Genomic DNA, 16,381 nt, shown 5'->3' with positions numbered 1-16,381 from the left:
AACTAAATTTGAGAGAGAGACAAAACAGACACGGAGACAGACACAAGCAGAGAGAGACACAACATAGACACAGAGACCCAATGCCTCTGTGTCGAGGCCTTAAATAGAGGGGGGGGGGGCAGAGAGAGGTGGGTCTGCTGGGGCAGCTGCTGGAGCAGAGAAATTAGTATGTCAATGAATCCGCCCTGAAGCGACCTCAGGAGAGAAAGATCGAATGACCCTATGAGAGCCTTGTAAATTTTTGAGAGAAATAGGCAGTTTGAGAAAACTAAATTTAGCAAATTTTGGGAAAATGTAATGCAATGCAACAGAGAGTCGGCTAGCACACAGTTAACGCATAGCCTGGTTGATTACGATCTCCAAAGATTGCTAAAATTTAAAGTGTGAAATTTGACAGACAGAGAGAGAGAAAAAAAACGTACATCCTCCCCGTAGAGGTGGTTCAAACTTGATATGAAGCTTTCGTGACTGCAGGAATTACTCTTTGGTTCTTTTGGTAAAGTCACGTAGAAAGAAAATAAATTAAATACAATTTTAGAGAGAGAAATAGGCCGTTTGAGAAAACAAACTTAGAAGAAAAAAAACTACTTGATGACGGTTGCTTGTGTTGCAATCGAAATGTCGTATTCTAGTATTTCATTTCTTTTCCTTCTACGCGACTTTACCGGAAGAACCAAAGAGTAATTCCTGCAGTCACGAAAGCTTGATATCAAGTTTGGATATACAACTACCTTGTGTAAAACACCGATATCTATTAAAAAGGTCCAACTAGCAGTTCGCTACATACGGTGCAAAATAAGTTCATCATGCATACTACATAGAGGTCATGCCACGAAAAAGGAATGGCGGACTTTAATTCACGTTCCAGTGAAAAGTGGCGCGCAGTGCCGTCTTCGTATTGGCCTGTGGAGAAGTTCCTGCCTTCTCAAAGTCCAGTGCTTTTTTGTTGAATTACTAAATCTCTTACCTGACAATAATGCCCATAGACTTAGTTTGGGCCTTAAAGGAGAATCATCAAGTGCAATGGCATACATTCCATAATTTAATGATTTATGTTTTGGCACTTTCAATTTCTGTAAAGGTTGTTTTTTCACCAATTTATATTTGCTTCATTGCTGTACTTCGTGTTTTATGCTGTTACTTGTCATTTTGGTGGCCCAGGTCACTCTTGAAAATTCAATTCATCCCGGTTTCCTGCGTCCTTCCCAGGTTAAATAAAATAAAGAGTTTGCTTTTATATACTGTATCACCAAGCTTTGACGTGCTCTCTGCTAATGACTGATTTACGATGTCAGCATTGGGATACCCATCCCAAAATGATTCCACACCACACAGCCCAACCACAAGAAATGCATCCCCTCTGCTTGACACTCGCTTCTGAACACACACAAAAAACACCGATCACAAGCTCGTTGAAAAAAGCGCATGATATTTTGGCTGTTATGGTGTCTAAAAATAAAAGGCATCGTTATTTTACAATCGGTACAATATCCTATTGAAGCGTAAAAAATAAGGCAAGAAAAACTGACATCACAGATAAGACACTGGCCATCCTGTGCGGGTGTCCACACAATGGGAATGCTGGTCAAATGCGCGCACGCCACACTTACACACTGGCAAAGGTGTGGTCCACTAAACACAGAACACGTAACACTGCCGTGCCAATCAAGCGCCGGCACGAGGGACGGTGCGACCAATTGTGGCACAGCTCGCGATGGTTCAATGCACTTGCTGCACAGAACATTCACTAGAAATATAAACAAGACGTTGTTGATCACACACACACACTATGCACACGAGTAATACTGCTGGTAAAGCTGAGCACTATGGTGTTTACTTTGCTGAGCGTGGGAAACTCGGAGGCCTCTCACTGCTGCTTGCAGTTTTCTTTCTTGCTCCGACTTCGGTCTTCACCCTCTCCTGTCAGCACTCTCCCTCCTCTCTCCCACCTCGGCCCTTGATCTCTTGCATCCCAGGCAGCTGCCCCTTCTGGTTCCACCGGCTGGCTTCCGTGAGTGTCATCTCTCGACCAGCTCCGGTTGACGTGATGTTCATCGCTGGCTGTGTGTGCGGGTAGGCTGCCAATAGGATGGCCTTGTGTTCGGTCTACAAGGGACACAGCCAAGTGTTTCAAGTTTGTTTAACCAGGCGATGACTCAAGAGACTGCGATTGTCTCATTTGAAGAGTGACTGACCTGGGTCACCGAAATGACAAAAGAAATAACATAAAAACAAAGCACAACAATGAGGCAAATAGAAATCAGAGCAAAAACCACCAAATATACAGGGTGTTTCAAAAATATGGACCCGATTTGAAATGGCTATATCTCTGCAACCACAAACCGCCCATGAATGAAACTCTTACCACTTGAAAGGGCAGGGCTTAGAGAGGGCAGGGCATAAAGTGGGCGGGGCATACAGTTTCAAATGATTACCACTAGATGCCTCTCCCAGCGCACAAACAGCCCCTAGACTCAGTCTTTCGCAAGATGGTGACACAAGGCGTTTTGTGTTCTGCAGTTCAGCAAGACTGAATCCGTAATTGTGGTGCAGCGTGCGTTTCAACGGCGTTTTGATCCACCAATGTCAAAGAGCATTCGTCGTTGGTAGCGACAATTTGAGGACACAGACGATTTATGCAAGGGTAAGAGCACAGGGCAACCACGCACCTCAGAGGAAAACGTGAGAAGAGAGGCGTTTGGGACTAATGTAACTATCTTCTCGATGTTGTCCGTACAGCAGGTGGAGGGCACAGAGCATTTATAAAATGGTTAGTAAAACTTGATAACTTATTAAACCGTTTGTAACTTTTAGTGTAATTGTAACATGTTACCATCGTAAAATACAGGTAGTCCTCGACTTTCGATGGAGATGCGTTACGACAACCCCATCGTAAGTCAAAAATATCGTAAGTCGAAGATGGCCTAGCCTACCCAGGAGTCTTAAAGAATGGTGATAATTTAGCAAAACAGAGCAATTTACAGTACCGTACTGTATAAACTATATACTGTATGTATTTATTAATTACAATACTCTATTGCACAATAAAATACAAGGTAAATTCTTCGCCTACCTATATGAACTGCAATTTAATAGAAAGGCGGGAGATGCGTACATCCCGGCAACGTCCCAACGTACAGTATTCGTACCTCGTACGCTGCTGCGTTTGCCTACCGCGCGAAATTTGAAATATTTTACAATTTTGTCGTATCGCTATCGCCATTGTAAGTCGGACCATCGTAACTCATGGACTATCTGTATACTGCTTTGAAATTGGGTCCATCTTATGAAACACCCTAAACCAGAGACCACCAAATACAAGAAAATGAGCAGACAATTTCTCCTGCACACTCTCCACATACATTTTTTTAATAAAGTATTTTTACACAACCCATCGCCGCACGGCTTAAATGGGAATGCATAATATTAGCAGTATTGATTCAAGACAAGCAACTGGGGATAGGTTTCAACATTCAGTGTCTCATCAGCAGTCAAGCTTGCGTAAATCAATGCTCTTGAACTGCCAATCCTACAGGCAAGGATGCTTTGTTTCCGATTTGGATCCTAGTTCAACAAAAAATAATAGAACACAACTCATGGTAAAGCCCAGGGTGGGTTGTAGGCAGGTTATCCTGGATTTTTCAAACCGACATAGATGTTCCATCAAAGGGGTCCAAGTTTTGCAAGCATAGATAAGCGAGGACATAACTATGGCTGAGAGGACATAACTATGGCTGAGAAGACACGGAGCTTCGGATGGAGCGATAGGCCAGGTAGCTTCTACACATTTGTTATGCAGCTGATGGAAAGGTGCCGCTCGTCTGATTCGGAGTGAGACCTCCACTGCCAAACCGGAGTTTGCCAGAAGCACACTGGCTAGGTACACAAACGCCTCCACTCTCCCCACAACTACCCCATCACTCTTGAGGAGCAGAGGGGGTGAAGCATTCGATGATAAATACCTAGGCACGTGCTTATTTTTTGTGGAGCTTATGGCAAAACAGAGACAGACACACAGATGCAATCACAAAGGCAAAGTTCCCTCCTTTAGCCTTTAACAGACTGTTGAGGCAAGTGCTGTTTGCGAGCATCTATTAAGGCCAGCACCGCACACGAGGGCGTAAGTGGCCAGCATTGCACCCGGCCGCCTTTGTCTCCCAAATATGATGTCAAAGACTGCACCAGGTACTTATTTAAGGCTGAGTTGACCTACAGGAAGCCCAGGACCAGTTCAGATATTCGTCATCAATGGTGGTTGTAAGCAGGCATGAAACTCAGGTGGCCGGGTTAGTTGCAATGCACTCACGGCTATACTCCCGCTCCCCCAGACACACACAGAGAAACACAATGCACAGGCACACACAGCTACACACACACGAAACGTACCGTGCGAGGGGGGCGCGGCAGGGCGGGGCGGCCTCTTCATTGGTCGCTTATCAAATGTCGGGTCCAGCTCCTCCGCAATGTTCTTTGGTGGAGGCGGCCTGCAGAGCCACAATAATTATGGCAATGTTCATGTTTTGTTGAAATCCACTGCCTCTTAAGAGGAAATCATCAATAATTTCCTGCTTAAATTAAGCGTTCCGAGTTAACGGTAGAAATTACACATGCATATGGCAGAGATGAGTCTATCCATAGGAAAACCACTGTGGGTTTCCCACCAACATTATCAACCCATGACCTTCCCACTGATACATGGAGGCATCCCCAGGCTGTGACAATCTCTTACGGTCTTGCGATTAAACAATCCATCTGGGTGCAGCACATGAGCTCATTTTATTGCTCCATCTCCGTAGTGGACATACTTTTGGGCATTGTTCCATTTGGCTGCTACTCCGTCTCTAGTCTTGACCACCAACCAGCATCCCATATCGTGATTTCTTTTTCCCAAGCCAATTTTTATTAAGGCAATAAGATGTCTTTTCCGAGACCAAGGTGCTCTGCAAACCTTCTGGCTACCATCAAAGGTTTGTACACGAAGCCATCCAGATATACAAACACAGACATCACTTCAACCGTGATGATGGGTACAAACTGAGTAATCATTGGAAAGATGTTATTAACCATGGAAAAAAGATTTAACTACACATTTTTGGACCATCTTATTTGACAGGTACTATTCTACTTTACCGAGTGTTGACATCCCCAGTGTTTAACAGTACTCTAACTTGCATTGATTCTCTAATCCACGTTTGTGTTTCTCAGTGTAATTCCAAGCATGTAGTGCTCCATACTTCCTTGTATGTCTGTGTACTTGTCAGTTTCTATTTAATTTTCCTTGTCAATATCCATGTTTATGATTCAAGTCATAGCAGGTGATATCCACAGGTATTAGCTTAACAATATTATTTATAGCCTTACATTGTTTTTTTAGGGGCGGTTACACAAATTTCTTAGAAAGAAGAGCTTTGGGAAAATGGATGATGGAGAGGGGGGGGAGTTCCAGAGTGAAGGGCAAGGAATAAGCCAAGATAAGTGTTGTGACCTGCAGTGTGGTGGTTGCCCACTGTGGATGAGAATAAACAATTGGTCTGGTAGACCAAGCCAACATTGCAGGAATCATTGTGCGAAGCTCATGGAAACAGTAACCATGGTAATATTGACAAATAAGTGATTGAGGCCACAACTGGTTGCCAGAGTGAATTCGTGAGATCTGGGGGAGCGGGGGAGCAGGGCGAGAAGCAGCAGGGAGAGGGATACCTGAAAGAAGGGAAGCAGAGAGAGGGGGGGGGGGGAGAGGAAGTGCGCTCACCTTGGCGGTCTTCTCTGGGAATCGCCACCGCTTCTCTCATCAGCAGTCCTCACAGACACAGGCTCTCTCCTCTCCCTTCCCGGGGTTCTCTCCCCGTGCATCTCTCTCCCCCCCTCCCTATATCCCCGTGCCTCCATATGTCTCTCATGATCACTCTCCTTACTCAGATCCCTGTGTCTGTCTCTCAGCCTCTCCTGCTCTCTCCTCTCACCAGTGTCAATCTCCTTCCTCGCCTCTCTCTCCCTTTGCCATTCGATCTCTTTACGCGGGTCACCGTGTCTCTCCCCCCTTGCTCGCTCCTCCCTCTCTCGTTCCCACTCTTGTCTCTCCCTCCCCGCTTCCCTCTCCCGCACCCACTCGCTCTCCTTTCTTGGGTCTCTGTGTCTCTCTTTCTCCATCTCTCCTTTCTCTCTCGCCCTCACCGATGTCTTCTCTTTCTGTTTGAGACTCTTTAGTTCCTTCTCTTGGATAAACTTGGCGATTTCCTGGGATAGAAACAGAGACACGTGTTTTATATTGTTCAGTGTATAAACACTTGAGTTGGCCAAACAGCCCAGTATAGGATCCCAGAGCATGGGCAATCATCGCCGCTTGTCTGTGGCTTCCCGCACTTGTGCCAAAACTAAGCGTGTTAAGTTCTACAGCAATTTGAGAAGACAACTACCATGAATGCCGCTGTATAACAAAATAAACCACGATCATTAATATATACGCCGCAGAAATCGAATTCATAACTTAGTTCTTTGCCAATACACGACGGTATACTTAATACATCTTGAATTGTAAAACCTAATGAAAATCATTCCAAAAGCAACTTAAACAGAAAAAAAGATTGTTAAGTTTTCATAAAAGCAAACGGATGCCGATTCACAAATCACAGGTGAGATGTGAAGTTGGTTCAGATAACTTGTTAACCTCATCCTGAGCCAATACTGCAGCCCTGAGCCCCGCATCGGCTGCCCGGTGAGCCTTCCATGCCCTCTGGGGAGAAATGCAAACAGGACAAGACTTGCATTTGCGTAAAGGGATAAAAACAAATAATACACAACCAAGGGATTTCATAAGCAACCAAGGGATTTCATAAGCAACCAAGGTCTCCTCCAAAAACTTTTGTAGAAATTGCTGATATTAAAATAAAGAAATAAAACATTACAACCCTTGTTAAAACAGATGTTTAAAACCTGGCCCATTCTTCTTCTTTCGTATGGTGTAGAGCAACAACTACAATTTCACATTCAAGTGGTCAAGCCAGATCACCATGTCAGGAGCAGCAACCCATGATGCTGGCACACAATTGCTTATTCTTCTTCCAATGACATCACAGGACCTTAAACGTCCAATGTGAACCAGGTAGCGCAAAGTACGTTATGGTTAATATCCAAAGCAGTATCAACCAGGGTGGCCTTCTGGATACAAAGCACAAACACCGCTGCAACAAACAGCGTTCACACTACCGCTAGGCACTTTACCACCTCATCGTTTCCAATGAGGCGTCGTCACAGGTTCTCACTCGGCCGTTTCACCTGCTCCTCCTGCTGCTGCAGTCTCCTTGCCAGCTCCGCATCGTCAAGCTCAATCTCCTCAGTCACCACCCCCTCTTCCACATAGCCCACTTGGTCCCGTACTAGTAAAGCACACAGACCCACACCACACTAGTTTGTTTATTTCAAATGCCCTTGAGATGGAACACTTCTTTTGCAAGGATATCCAGGGTGCCGGGTGTTGTGCAACCGCACCACTGCAATTAACACGAACACACTCACACGGCCATACACACTTACACTGCAAACACGACACTCAAAAACTTTTAATCTACAAATTATTCAATGAACATGACAGCTAGCCAAACACAACGACATTCATTATTAAATGGTGGAAACTGTCAGTTCATATAGAATGTACTCCAGCTGTAACAGCTGCACATCTTATGTAAGTGAGAATTAGGGTCAAGGCACTCATGTCTTTTGTCAGCCTTTGGGGTTTAAAGATGCAACCCTTATTTAAAATTCAAAAATCAAAGTGGTGCCCTGTTCAAATGAGCAGAGGCAGTGCATCTCCCATTTACAGCCAGTGGTGGAAACACCACTTTCCTATAGCTGGAGCAAGGCAATCCATAGGACAAACACTGTTGGCTTCCCACTATGCGGTACAGGCAGTCTTCGCGCTGCTCGTTGAACACCACTTGCCCCAACAGTCTGTTAAGGCCATACAAACGATTGTTGTCGTTGGGGTGTGTGCGTGTCTTTGTCTGTGTGTGCTCCCGTGTGTCTGTGTGCTCCGTGTGTGTATGTGTGCAATTGTGGGGACACACTGCCCTTCTTCTGACAAGCAAGCCAGCAGCAGGACTCAAGGTAAGTGAATATAAAACAGGTTTTTTTTTTCTATTTATGTTACCTAATTTAGTTTTATTGACTATACAATATTTTTTTTACAATATTTATTCTTAATTAGGAGTTTAACACTGCTTCCAAATTTGTTGAACTGTAACACATTTCATAACCCTGACGATGTGGGCATTTAAAAACAGTGTATTAGTGTTTCGACTTACAAATGGGTCTCGGGAACGAAACAGATTTGTAAGCCGAGGACTGCCCGTATTTACTACTATATTTACCCAAGAGTGTCAGTGCGTAACGTGCATGACGTCACTCCACGTCGACCAGCCCCCCTCATTAATAATCATGAACAAGTTACATCCTCCACATGGACCCATCCCTCATTGATAATCATGAGCGGGTGATGTCCTCCAAATGGACACCCCCTCCCCTCCATTGACGTCACTCCACATGGAAGGGGGGGGGGCGAAGCACCTCCTCCCCCCTCCTCAGCGTCAACTTAAAATCCTCACTACAAAGGCAGAACCTTAACGTCACGCGATCTCCGTAACGCTATTGAGACGTAAGAAGGACGTCATGATGAACAAGGGATTATAACCTTTAAAATGAAATAGGTCGGTCACCGCGGCCTTACAAATTGCACACGAATGGATGCAATGAATATCACGTCGCGGTCTGCTTTTCGCTTGCAAGTTTCAGATTTACTGCAATACAGCCGTCCTTGAACGGGCAAAAGGCGAGTATATTTTATTGACCCTAGAGGGTTGGCGGACTGAATCAACCCCCCAAACAGAATTTCAACTCGCAACTTTGCAATTGCAAGCTGCTCCCGCTACCACTGAGCCACCCAGCCGGATTTTAAATCAGGGGTGTGCTCAATGATATATACGGATTGATTTACATGGATTCGGAAAGATTAGATTCGTGCATAATAATGTGGAGGAATGTTATGCTCATTTTATGCAAATTATATGGTCAATTAGGTAAATGAAGAGAACACAACTGCATTAATGGAGGAAAATTATACAAACAAGACAGATTTTTTTAATGCATTTGTATAATTGTATTGTTACACTTGTTTAGCAAGGAAAGCCTCAGACAAGACTTTTTGAAAAGTGTCCTGATAAGCGTTTGCAGTCGAGGGCGATGATTGCTATTTTCAAATGAAAGTTATTTGTGTATAATTTGGCAACTTCGGACCATGACACCAACACAATGGCCTACTCTTATTCGAATGACAACAGGATCTAAGGTGCACTGCGAAGCAGAACGAGTGTATCATGGTTAATACACCCGCAGTATGGTTCATACATCCGCAGTATTAACCAGGGTAGCCTGTCGGATTCAAAAAGAAAATCTCCGTAAACGAGTGGCAAAGCGCTCCTGCTCGGCCATGTCAGCACCCCTACCACTTGTATGGAGATCAATGCGGGGCCCTTCTCACCTGGGGATGGATGCGCGGCCGAGTCTGCGTGGCGACCTCTACGCTCCCCCTCCTGCAGCCTGCGCGCTACCCTCTGCATCCATACACGCACACACGTTTACATCCCAATGTTACTGGTAGGAACCTCCTGGTTACACCAGGCCACAGGGGATTAGTGTGTCCGTCCGTCCATCGTGCATCCAAAAATGGGAGGGGTGGGGCTGGGTGGAGAGGGCTGGGTGGGGTGGGGATGGGTGGGGAGGGGCTAGTCACCCGTGGTGCCCTTATAAAACTCAACGTTTAACCTACTCACGCCGGCTTGTGCCCGCCCTCACAGTTGGCCATATTAGCGGAATACACCACGCCGCCGTTGACCCTGGTCATTGACAGAGCAACCCAACGTTCCTACCAGCTCCCTCCGCAGGAATGTGTTTATAATTAAGTCTGTCTCACGGTCTCAAAGTTAATGAGCAACATCAAGGTTTTTTAGAAGATCGATCACAACTGGTTATGTCATAAAAAAGTAATTTTAAGAAAAAATATATTAAATGGCAATGCTGCTTAAGACAACCATGCATTACGTTGTTTTTTTGAGCTCGACTGGTGTTCAGTTGAATCGACGCTCGTTCCCACTGTAGATCTGTAAAATCTCAGTAGATTGAAAACAAAAAATCCCTGCAGTTATTATCTACATTTCAAGGGCTGGTCTCTCATCCCACCAGAGCGCAGGGAAGTGCTAGCTGTTCTCCTGTCGTCATCATTCGCGATTGACAGCCGAAGACGTTTTAGGAATGAATGTTGAACACCGAGTATCCTAATGGTACCTTAGCTTGGCTCTGCAAGCCTCAGGCAATAAACACAATTAATATTGAGAATCCTTTAGGTGTTTGACCTTCTGTGCATGACTGCACCGTTCGGTAGGTGTACATTGTATGCGGTGAATTCTCAAGTCCATTTTCTTATTTATAGAACTAAAATGTCAGACAATATAAATTAATACATTGCAATTACACAAAGTAATTGACACCCACTACTGGCAGATTAATTCATATTTGCAGGCCAGGAGTTGTATCACCTTGTGCGCACAAGTACAGTGGCCACTGGAGGTATCCTATCAATGTTTGAGACGTGATGTAAAGCGCTCTGAGACACCCCGGTACATGGGGCACTATATCAAAAACAAATCACGATCATCATTAAAGGTAATATCTGCCATTGTAAGCATGAGCTTTTAGATCACAACGTCCTGCAAGTTGTTGACTCTTGGGAAAGAGATACAATATTTTAATATTTTCTACAGCAGTGGATCCCAAGCCATTCTGGACCCACAGACGAAGTTAACCCTCAATAAATGTCCGCAGACGATCACACACCAATAACACACTTTAAAAAATGAAACCTACTCGAAAAGCATCATACATTTGAATTAAAAAGCCATAATAGCAAATGATTTAGATGTCAGGTTTCCTCAGCTTCGATTAAGATTAATTATTTAAGCTTATTCAGCTGTCACTGTGCATGTGACTTCACCAGTTGCTGCTTTAGTCGCCCTCTCCACCCTCTGTAGTCTACGGAGACCAGGTGGACGGAGGACGACTTAAGCAACACCTGGTGATGAAGTCACACACGCAGTCGCACCAGAAATAGGTTTTAAAATGTTTTTTTTGGCTAATCTGAAAAGATGTGCAATGGGCAGTAAAATAGTTTAGGTGTATTGCATAAATAAATCATAGTATCTGCAATAGTTCAGCGGGACATCTCCCATGGCCTTGATGTCCACCAGTTTCTGTGGTCCACAGGTTGGGCACAAATGCTCTACATCGCGGGCTTAGTCTAGTCAAACCTATACATGTCTGAAGACATCACTATTATTCAATGCATTCACTCAAGCCTCAGCATAAACCAAGAGTCCGAGTAGCAAACGGCTTACGCAATTCTACAAATTGGGTACGCCAAGATTCCATACGGGATTTATGCAAGGGGAATTCGTTAATTCCGCCATTACTCACGTCCATGAAACACGTGCCCTCACACAAATAAACACACACATTATCACAAAGGCAAAGATACCCAGTATAGCCTTTAACAGGCTTTTGGGGCAAGTGCTGTTAGCGAGCACCTAGTGAAGGCTGGAAAAGTATAATAGAGGGTTGGTGGCCAGCACCATGACTGCCTTTGTCTCCCCAGCAGTGATGGTTACACACCACACCAGGTACTCATTTGAGGCCGAGTAAACCTAGGGGAGGGCCCAAGACCGGTTCAGATAATTGTCACTGGTGGTGGCCGCGAGCAGGAATCGAAATAAGGTTGCCAGGTTCATAGCGCAGCACGCTAACCACTACACTATTAGCATAGTGGTTAGCGGGTGGCTATGTACGGTGCGAAAGAAGTTTAACATACATACACAACTACTCCCTACAATATACACAGACATACACACACAAACTAAAAATAACACACAAACACCCCCCCCTCCAAACCCACATACAAATACTCCCCCGTACAGACACACACCGTCATAAACAGACATAGCCTTATAACACACTCTTAGCGAGCACCAGAGGTCGCAACCGGGTACCCGATACCCGTACCCTACCCGATACCCAGCTACCCGTACCCGACCGGGTACGGGTACCCGTTTGCGACCCTGGTGCGGCCAGGTACGGGTAGGCCGTGAGTCACTGGTGAGTAACCGTTTGTCACTCATTTCCCAACGTCTTGTCTCTTCTCACAATTCAAGTTCCTAGAATCAATTCACCCGCGCCTGCAACATGGCTTCATCCCAGAGGTCGCAATCGGGTACCCGTACCCTACCCGATACCCGGCCAGGTACGGGTAGCCGGGTATCCGTTTTCGACCCTGGTGCGGCCGGGTACGGGTAAGGAATCAAAACCCGTTTGCGACCTCTGGCGAGCACCTATTAAGGCCAGCACGGCACACAATACAAACACACGAGAAAATGCACTCACATACATATACATTCCCAGGCAAAGTAACACAATTTAACAATTACATGCACTTGCACACGCAAAAATGCACAAAAAAATCACACAGCCTGACTGAATGCATGGAGCAATAATGTCACAGCAGCCATATTCCATCAGGATTGTTTTCCTGGCAGCTGATTGGCTGATGTAGGGGGAGTTATGACGCAATCCCTAGCAACCACTGATTGGCATCCATCTTTGCGATCGGTCTGGGATGCAATAAAGATAGTTCAGGTTTCGCACTAAGCGATTTCTGAGCCGATGCGAATTTCTGCCTGTAAAATTTTACACCGTAGGACGAGAGTAAACCTGGGTGGTCCAATGGGACTTTTGATGGTGCAGGGCCTACTCCAGCAGGGGCTTGTGCTCAACACGATCATCATTTCCCATGTGCTCCGACTGCAGTGTCACCGTATGTTCTCGTGCACCCACCGCATCCTGCCGCTCTCGCTCCCGACGCTCCTCCTCGCGCGCCCGCTCTTCCTGCTGCTGTAGCTCCATGGCAACGTGAGCATCTCGCTCCTCGCTGAAAAAACACAGACATCCCCTCAATCAACTGAAAGGCATTCCACCTTCCTCCCTCCTCCTGACTCTCACCCACCCTAATCACACATACATCCACCACCGTCTCTTCTCACTCCTCACACCAACATCCATCTCGCTCTCACTGTACTCCACGCATCCTCACAAAAACAAAGATTGCCATTATAGGCTTAAACTCTTGAGGCAAGTGCTGTTAGTCAGCACCTATAAAGGCCAGTACGGTATACAAGGGGGTGGGAGGCCACCACCACGCCTAAACGCCTTTGTCTCGCCAATGGCAATGTTTGCATACCACACCAAGTACTCATTTGAGGCCGATTCGTCCTATAGAAAGCCCAGGACCAGTTCAGATAATCGTCACTGGCTTGGCTGTGAGCAGGAATTGAACTCCGGTCACCGGATTCATTGCGCAGCACACTATCCACGACATTACAGCTCCCCACACACAGACATCCCTCACTCCACCCTGGGAAATCCACTGCGCTCTCTCCTCCACCCTCACATGCAAACATCGACTGTTCTCTCTCCCCCATGTCGGCTCCACTCGTGTTCCTACACTCACATCGTCAGCCGATTTAGACGTTGCCGCTGCGCTTCCGCTTCCTGCAGCTGTCGCGCCAAACGCACGTCGCCCGCCGCGAGGCGGCTCTTCACCACGTTGGAGGCGTAGTGATCCTCAACTGCATGAGAACAGGACACGAGGCTGCTGAGCCACACAAATCACCTCGTGGCTCCCAGAAGTGTAGTAACAATAATATAGTAATAGGTTTTTACCCTTTCAACTAGTACAAAAACTGACACCTTTATACCTATTACTATATTTTGCCACTGGTAAAGGAGGTCTCATAGTGTAAATAATAATATCGTGTTTTCACTATATTATTGTTACCACACTTCTCAGGTTCACATTTGGGGCGACGATTGTGAGGTCTTCCCAATTCAGGCATTTGCGAGTATTGTTTTAATTTCGGCAACTTTGGACCATCACACGGCACACAATGCTCTAATCTTCTTCGAATGCAGTCAAGAGATCAAAAACACGTTCACCATGAAGCGGATGGCGCGTAGTATTTGACGGTTAATACACTCCACACTTAACTAGGGTGGCCTGCCAGATTCAAATCGCGAACCTCTGAAAAAACACAATCTCTTGCCACAAGCACAGATCCATGAACGCACATTTTTGCTGCGATTCGTATTTAGTGGATTCTATTCGTCCTTGAAATTATAATGGATGTATCCAAGTGGATGCGTATCTGCATGCAGACGTACTCTCCTGCTTTTGTAGATGGTGAGCAAGTACTCCATCCTCCAGCACAGAGAATTCTTTCTTTACTGCAACAAAAACACTTAATTACGGACTCGGACACCATGTAATTGAGGACAATTGTTGAACATGAAAAAGGAAGAGTAAAGTTATTGCGAGTTTAGTGCCATCATTTTCAAACCCTTACCATTCACGGGTGAGAAAACAACCGCCGTTCTCCACTAAATAGCGATGATGTCGTCACAGTGCTTGTGCCAGGCTAGGTGCACATTTAGGCCACGTGAAGAATCGAAGGTTTATTTGGCAAGAGGTTATACGACACAGAACATAGACCTGTGCCCCCACTGTGCCATGTTGCTGCCTCTTAGTCGCCCGCAGCTCGGATCGTTGTCGTGAACGTCGCTCCTCAGCTCACGGCTGTCAGTGGAGGGCGACTGCCTCCTACAACAATGGTGGATCTGCGACCGCCTCCCACAATCCAGACGATGGATCGCCGCAGGTGGCCGCCAGTCTGCACGTCCCACCCCTCACGCCGCACGCTCGCCTTGTAAACAAACGCGGCCTCCATTTCCGCACGCGGAAGTGGGCGCCAAGTGGGGGGGGGGGGATCGAGCTCCGACTCTCAGGCGCTGGCCACGATCTCGTCCTGATCTCGTGCTCTCCTCACCTTCCTCCACCTTCGGCAAGTGAGCCTGGTCCACGCTCGCGTCCATGGTCGCGTCCATGGCCGCCATCCCGCTGCTGCCGCTGCTGCTGCCGCCGCCGTCTCCGCTCTCCTCGCTCCTTCTGCTTCGGGCGCGGCCGGAAGCGCCGCGTCGCGTCCGGGTTGAGAGCGCGTCACTTCCTCTGTGCGTCTCTCGGTAAAGTCGCGGAGAGAGAAAATAAATCAAATAATAGAGTCCGACGTTTCGATTGCAACACAAGCAACCGTCATCAGGTAGAACTAAGATTGAGAGAGAGACAGAACACAGACACGGAGACACACAGACAGACACACAAGCAGAGAGAGACATACAGAGAGAGACACAACACAGATACACACAGAGAGAGACACAACATAGACACACAGAGACCCAATGCCTCTGTGTCGATGCCTTAAATAGAGAGAGGTGGGGGGCAGAGAGAGAGAGGTGGGTCTGCTGGGGCAGCTGCTGGGACATAGAAATTAGCATGTCAATGAATCCACCCCGAAGCGACCGAGGGAAAGAAGATCGAATGGCCCTATGAGAGCCTGGTGAATTTTAGAGAGAGAAATAGTTTGAGAAAACAAAATTTAGCAAATATTTTGGAAATGTAAAGCAATGCAACACAGAGAGTCGGCTAACACACAGTTAACGCATAGCCTGGTTGATTGCTATCTCCAAAGATTGTTTTCAGTTTTTCAGTTCCATTTATTTGGTATAGCCCTGTGAGCCATGCGGCTCTTGAATCGGGTGCAACCGCAACAAAACAAAAACACGAACGAGAAAACATCTTAAAGTGACTATGCGCAAACAGAAAAATCCAGGAAAAAACAGCAAAATCTTCCAGAAAAAGCACCGTACACCAACGCTGTGTGCAAAAATTCCAGTGGGATGCAAGTCAAACAACAACAACAACCACAAGACAACTTAGATTAAGGCCATCAGTCTTACTCCGTACTACAACAAACAAACATGGCCAAACCAAAAAACTTTTCGAAATCACCAAAATAAAGCCATAAAAGCAATGTAACAGTGATCATAGGAACTGTGACCGAAATTTCACAATAAACCAGAGATGTGTGGAAATCCACCCCGAAGCGGACAGGGGAGAGAATGAGAGCCTGGTAAATTTTAAAGAGATAAATAGGCCGTTTGAGAAAACAAACTTCGAAAAAAAAATGGAAATATAATGCATATGCAACACAGAGTCGGCTAACAAACAGTTAACGCATAGCCTGGTTGATTACGTTCTCCAAAGATTGCTAAATTTGAAGTTAAGTGTGAAATTTGACAGAGACACACAGACTTACATCCTCAGACACAGAGAGAGAAAACAACTTACATCCTCCCCGTAGAGGTGGTTCAAACTTGATTTGAAGCTTTCGTGACT

At 46.0% G+C, this 16,381-nt stretch overlaps 1 protein-coding gene across 3 annotated transcripts; it reads right to left on the bottom strand.

The window, feature by feature from the left end:
* Positions 1–1,415: 1,415 nt before the first annotated feature.
* CCDC50 (coiled-coil domain containing 50) lies at positions 1,416–15,307 on the bottom strand. Of its 3 annotated transcripts, XM_078869832.1 has the most exons (11): positions 14,976–15,307; positions 14,314–14,376; positions 13,604–13,721; positions 12,931–13,024; positions 9,533–9,605; positions 7,276–7,376; positions 6,668–6,733; positions 5,753–6,237; positions 4,387–4,484; positions 2,670–2,717; positions 2,054–2,106 (listed from the first exon to the last, which is right to left on the bottom strand). In XM_078869832.1, the coding sequence occupies exons 1-10, from the start codon at positions 15,040–15,042 to the stop codon at positions 2,671–2,673; spliced, it is 1,212 nt and encodes a 403-aa protein (XP_078725958.1). In that variant the 5' UTR covers positions 15,043–15,307; the 3' UTR covers positions 2,054–2,106; position 2,670. The 3 variants fall into 3 exon arrangements, with proteins under 3 accessions (XP_078725957.1, XP_078725960.1, XP_078725958.1); XM_078869831.1 differs by lacking the exon at positions 2,670–2,717 and having other exon boundaries at positions 1,416–2,106; positions 14,976–15,306; XM_078869834.1 differs by lacking the exon at positions 2,670–2,717 and having other exon boundaries at positions 1,963–2,195; positions 14,976–15,306.
* Between the last annotated feature and the right edge of the window lie 1,074 nt (positions 15,308–16,381).

The sequence above is a fragment of the Lampetra fluviatilis genome, chromosome 28, assembly GCF_964198595.1.
Source record: "Lampetra fluviatilis chromosome 28, kcLamFluv1.1, whole genome shotgun sequence".
Taxonomy (NCBI): domain Eukaryota; kingdom Metazoa; phylum Chordata; class Hyperoartia; order Petromyzontiformes; family Petromyzontidae; genus Lampetra; species Lampetra fluviatilis.
The sequence above is the reverse complement of the archived record's forward strand: the minus strand, read 5'-3'. Positions and strand labels throughout refer to the sequence as shown.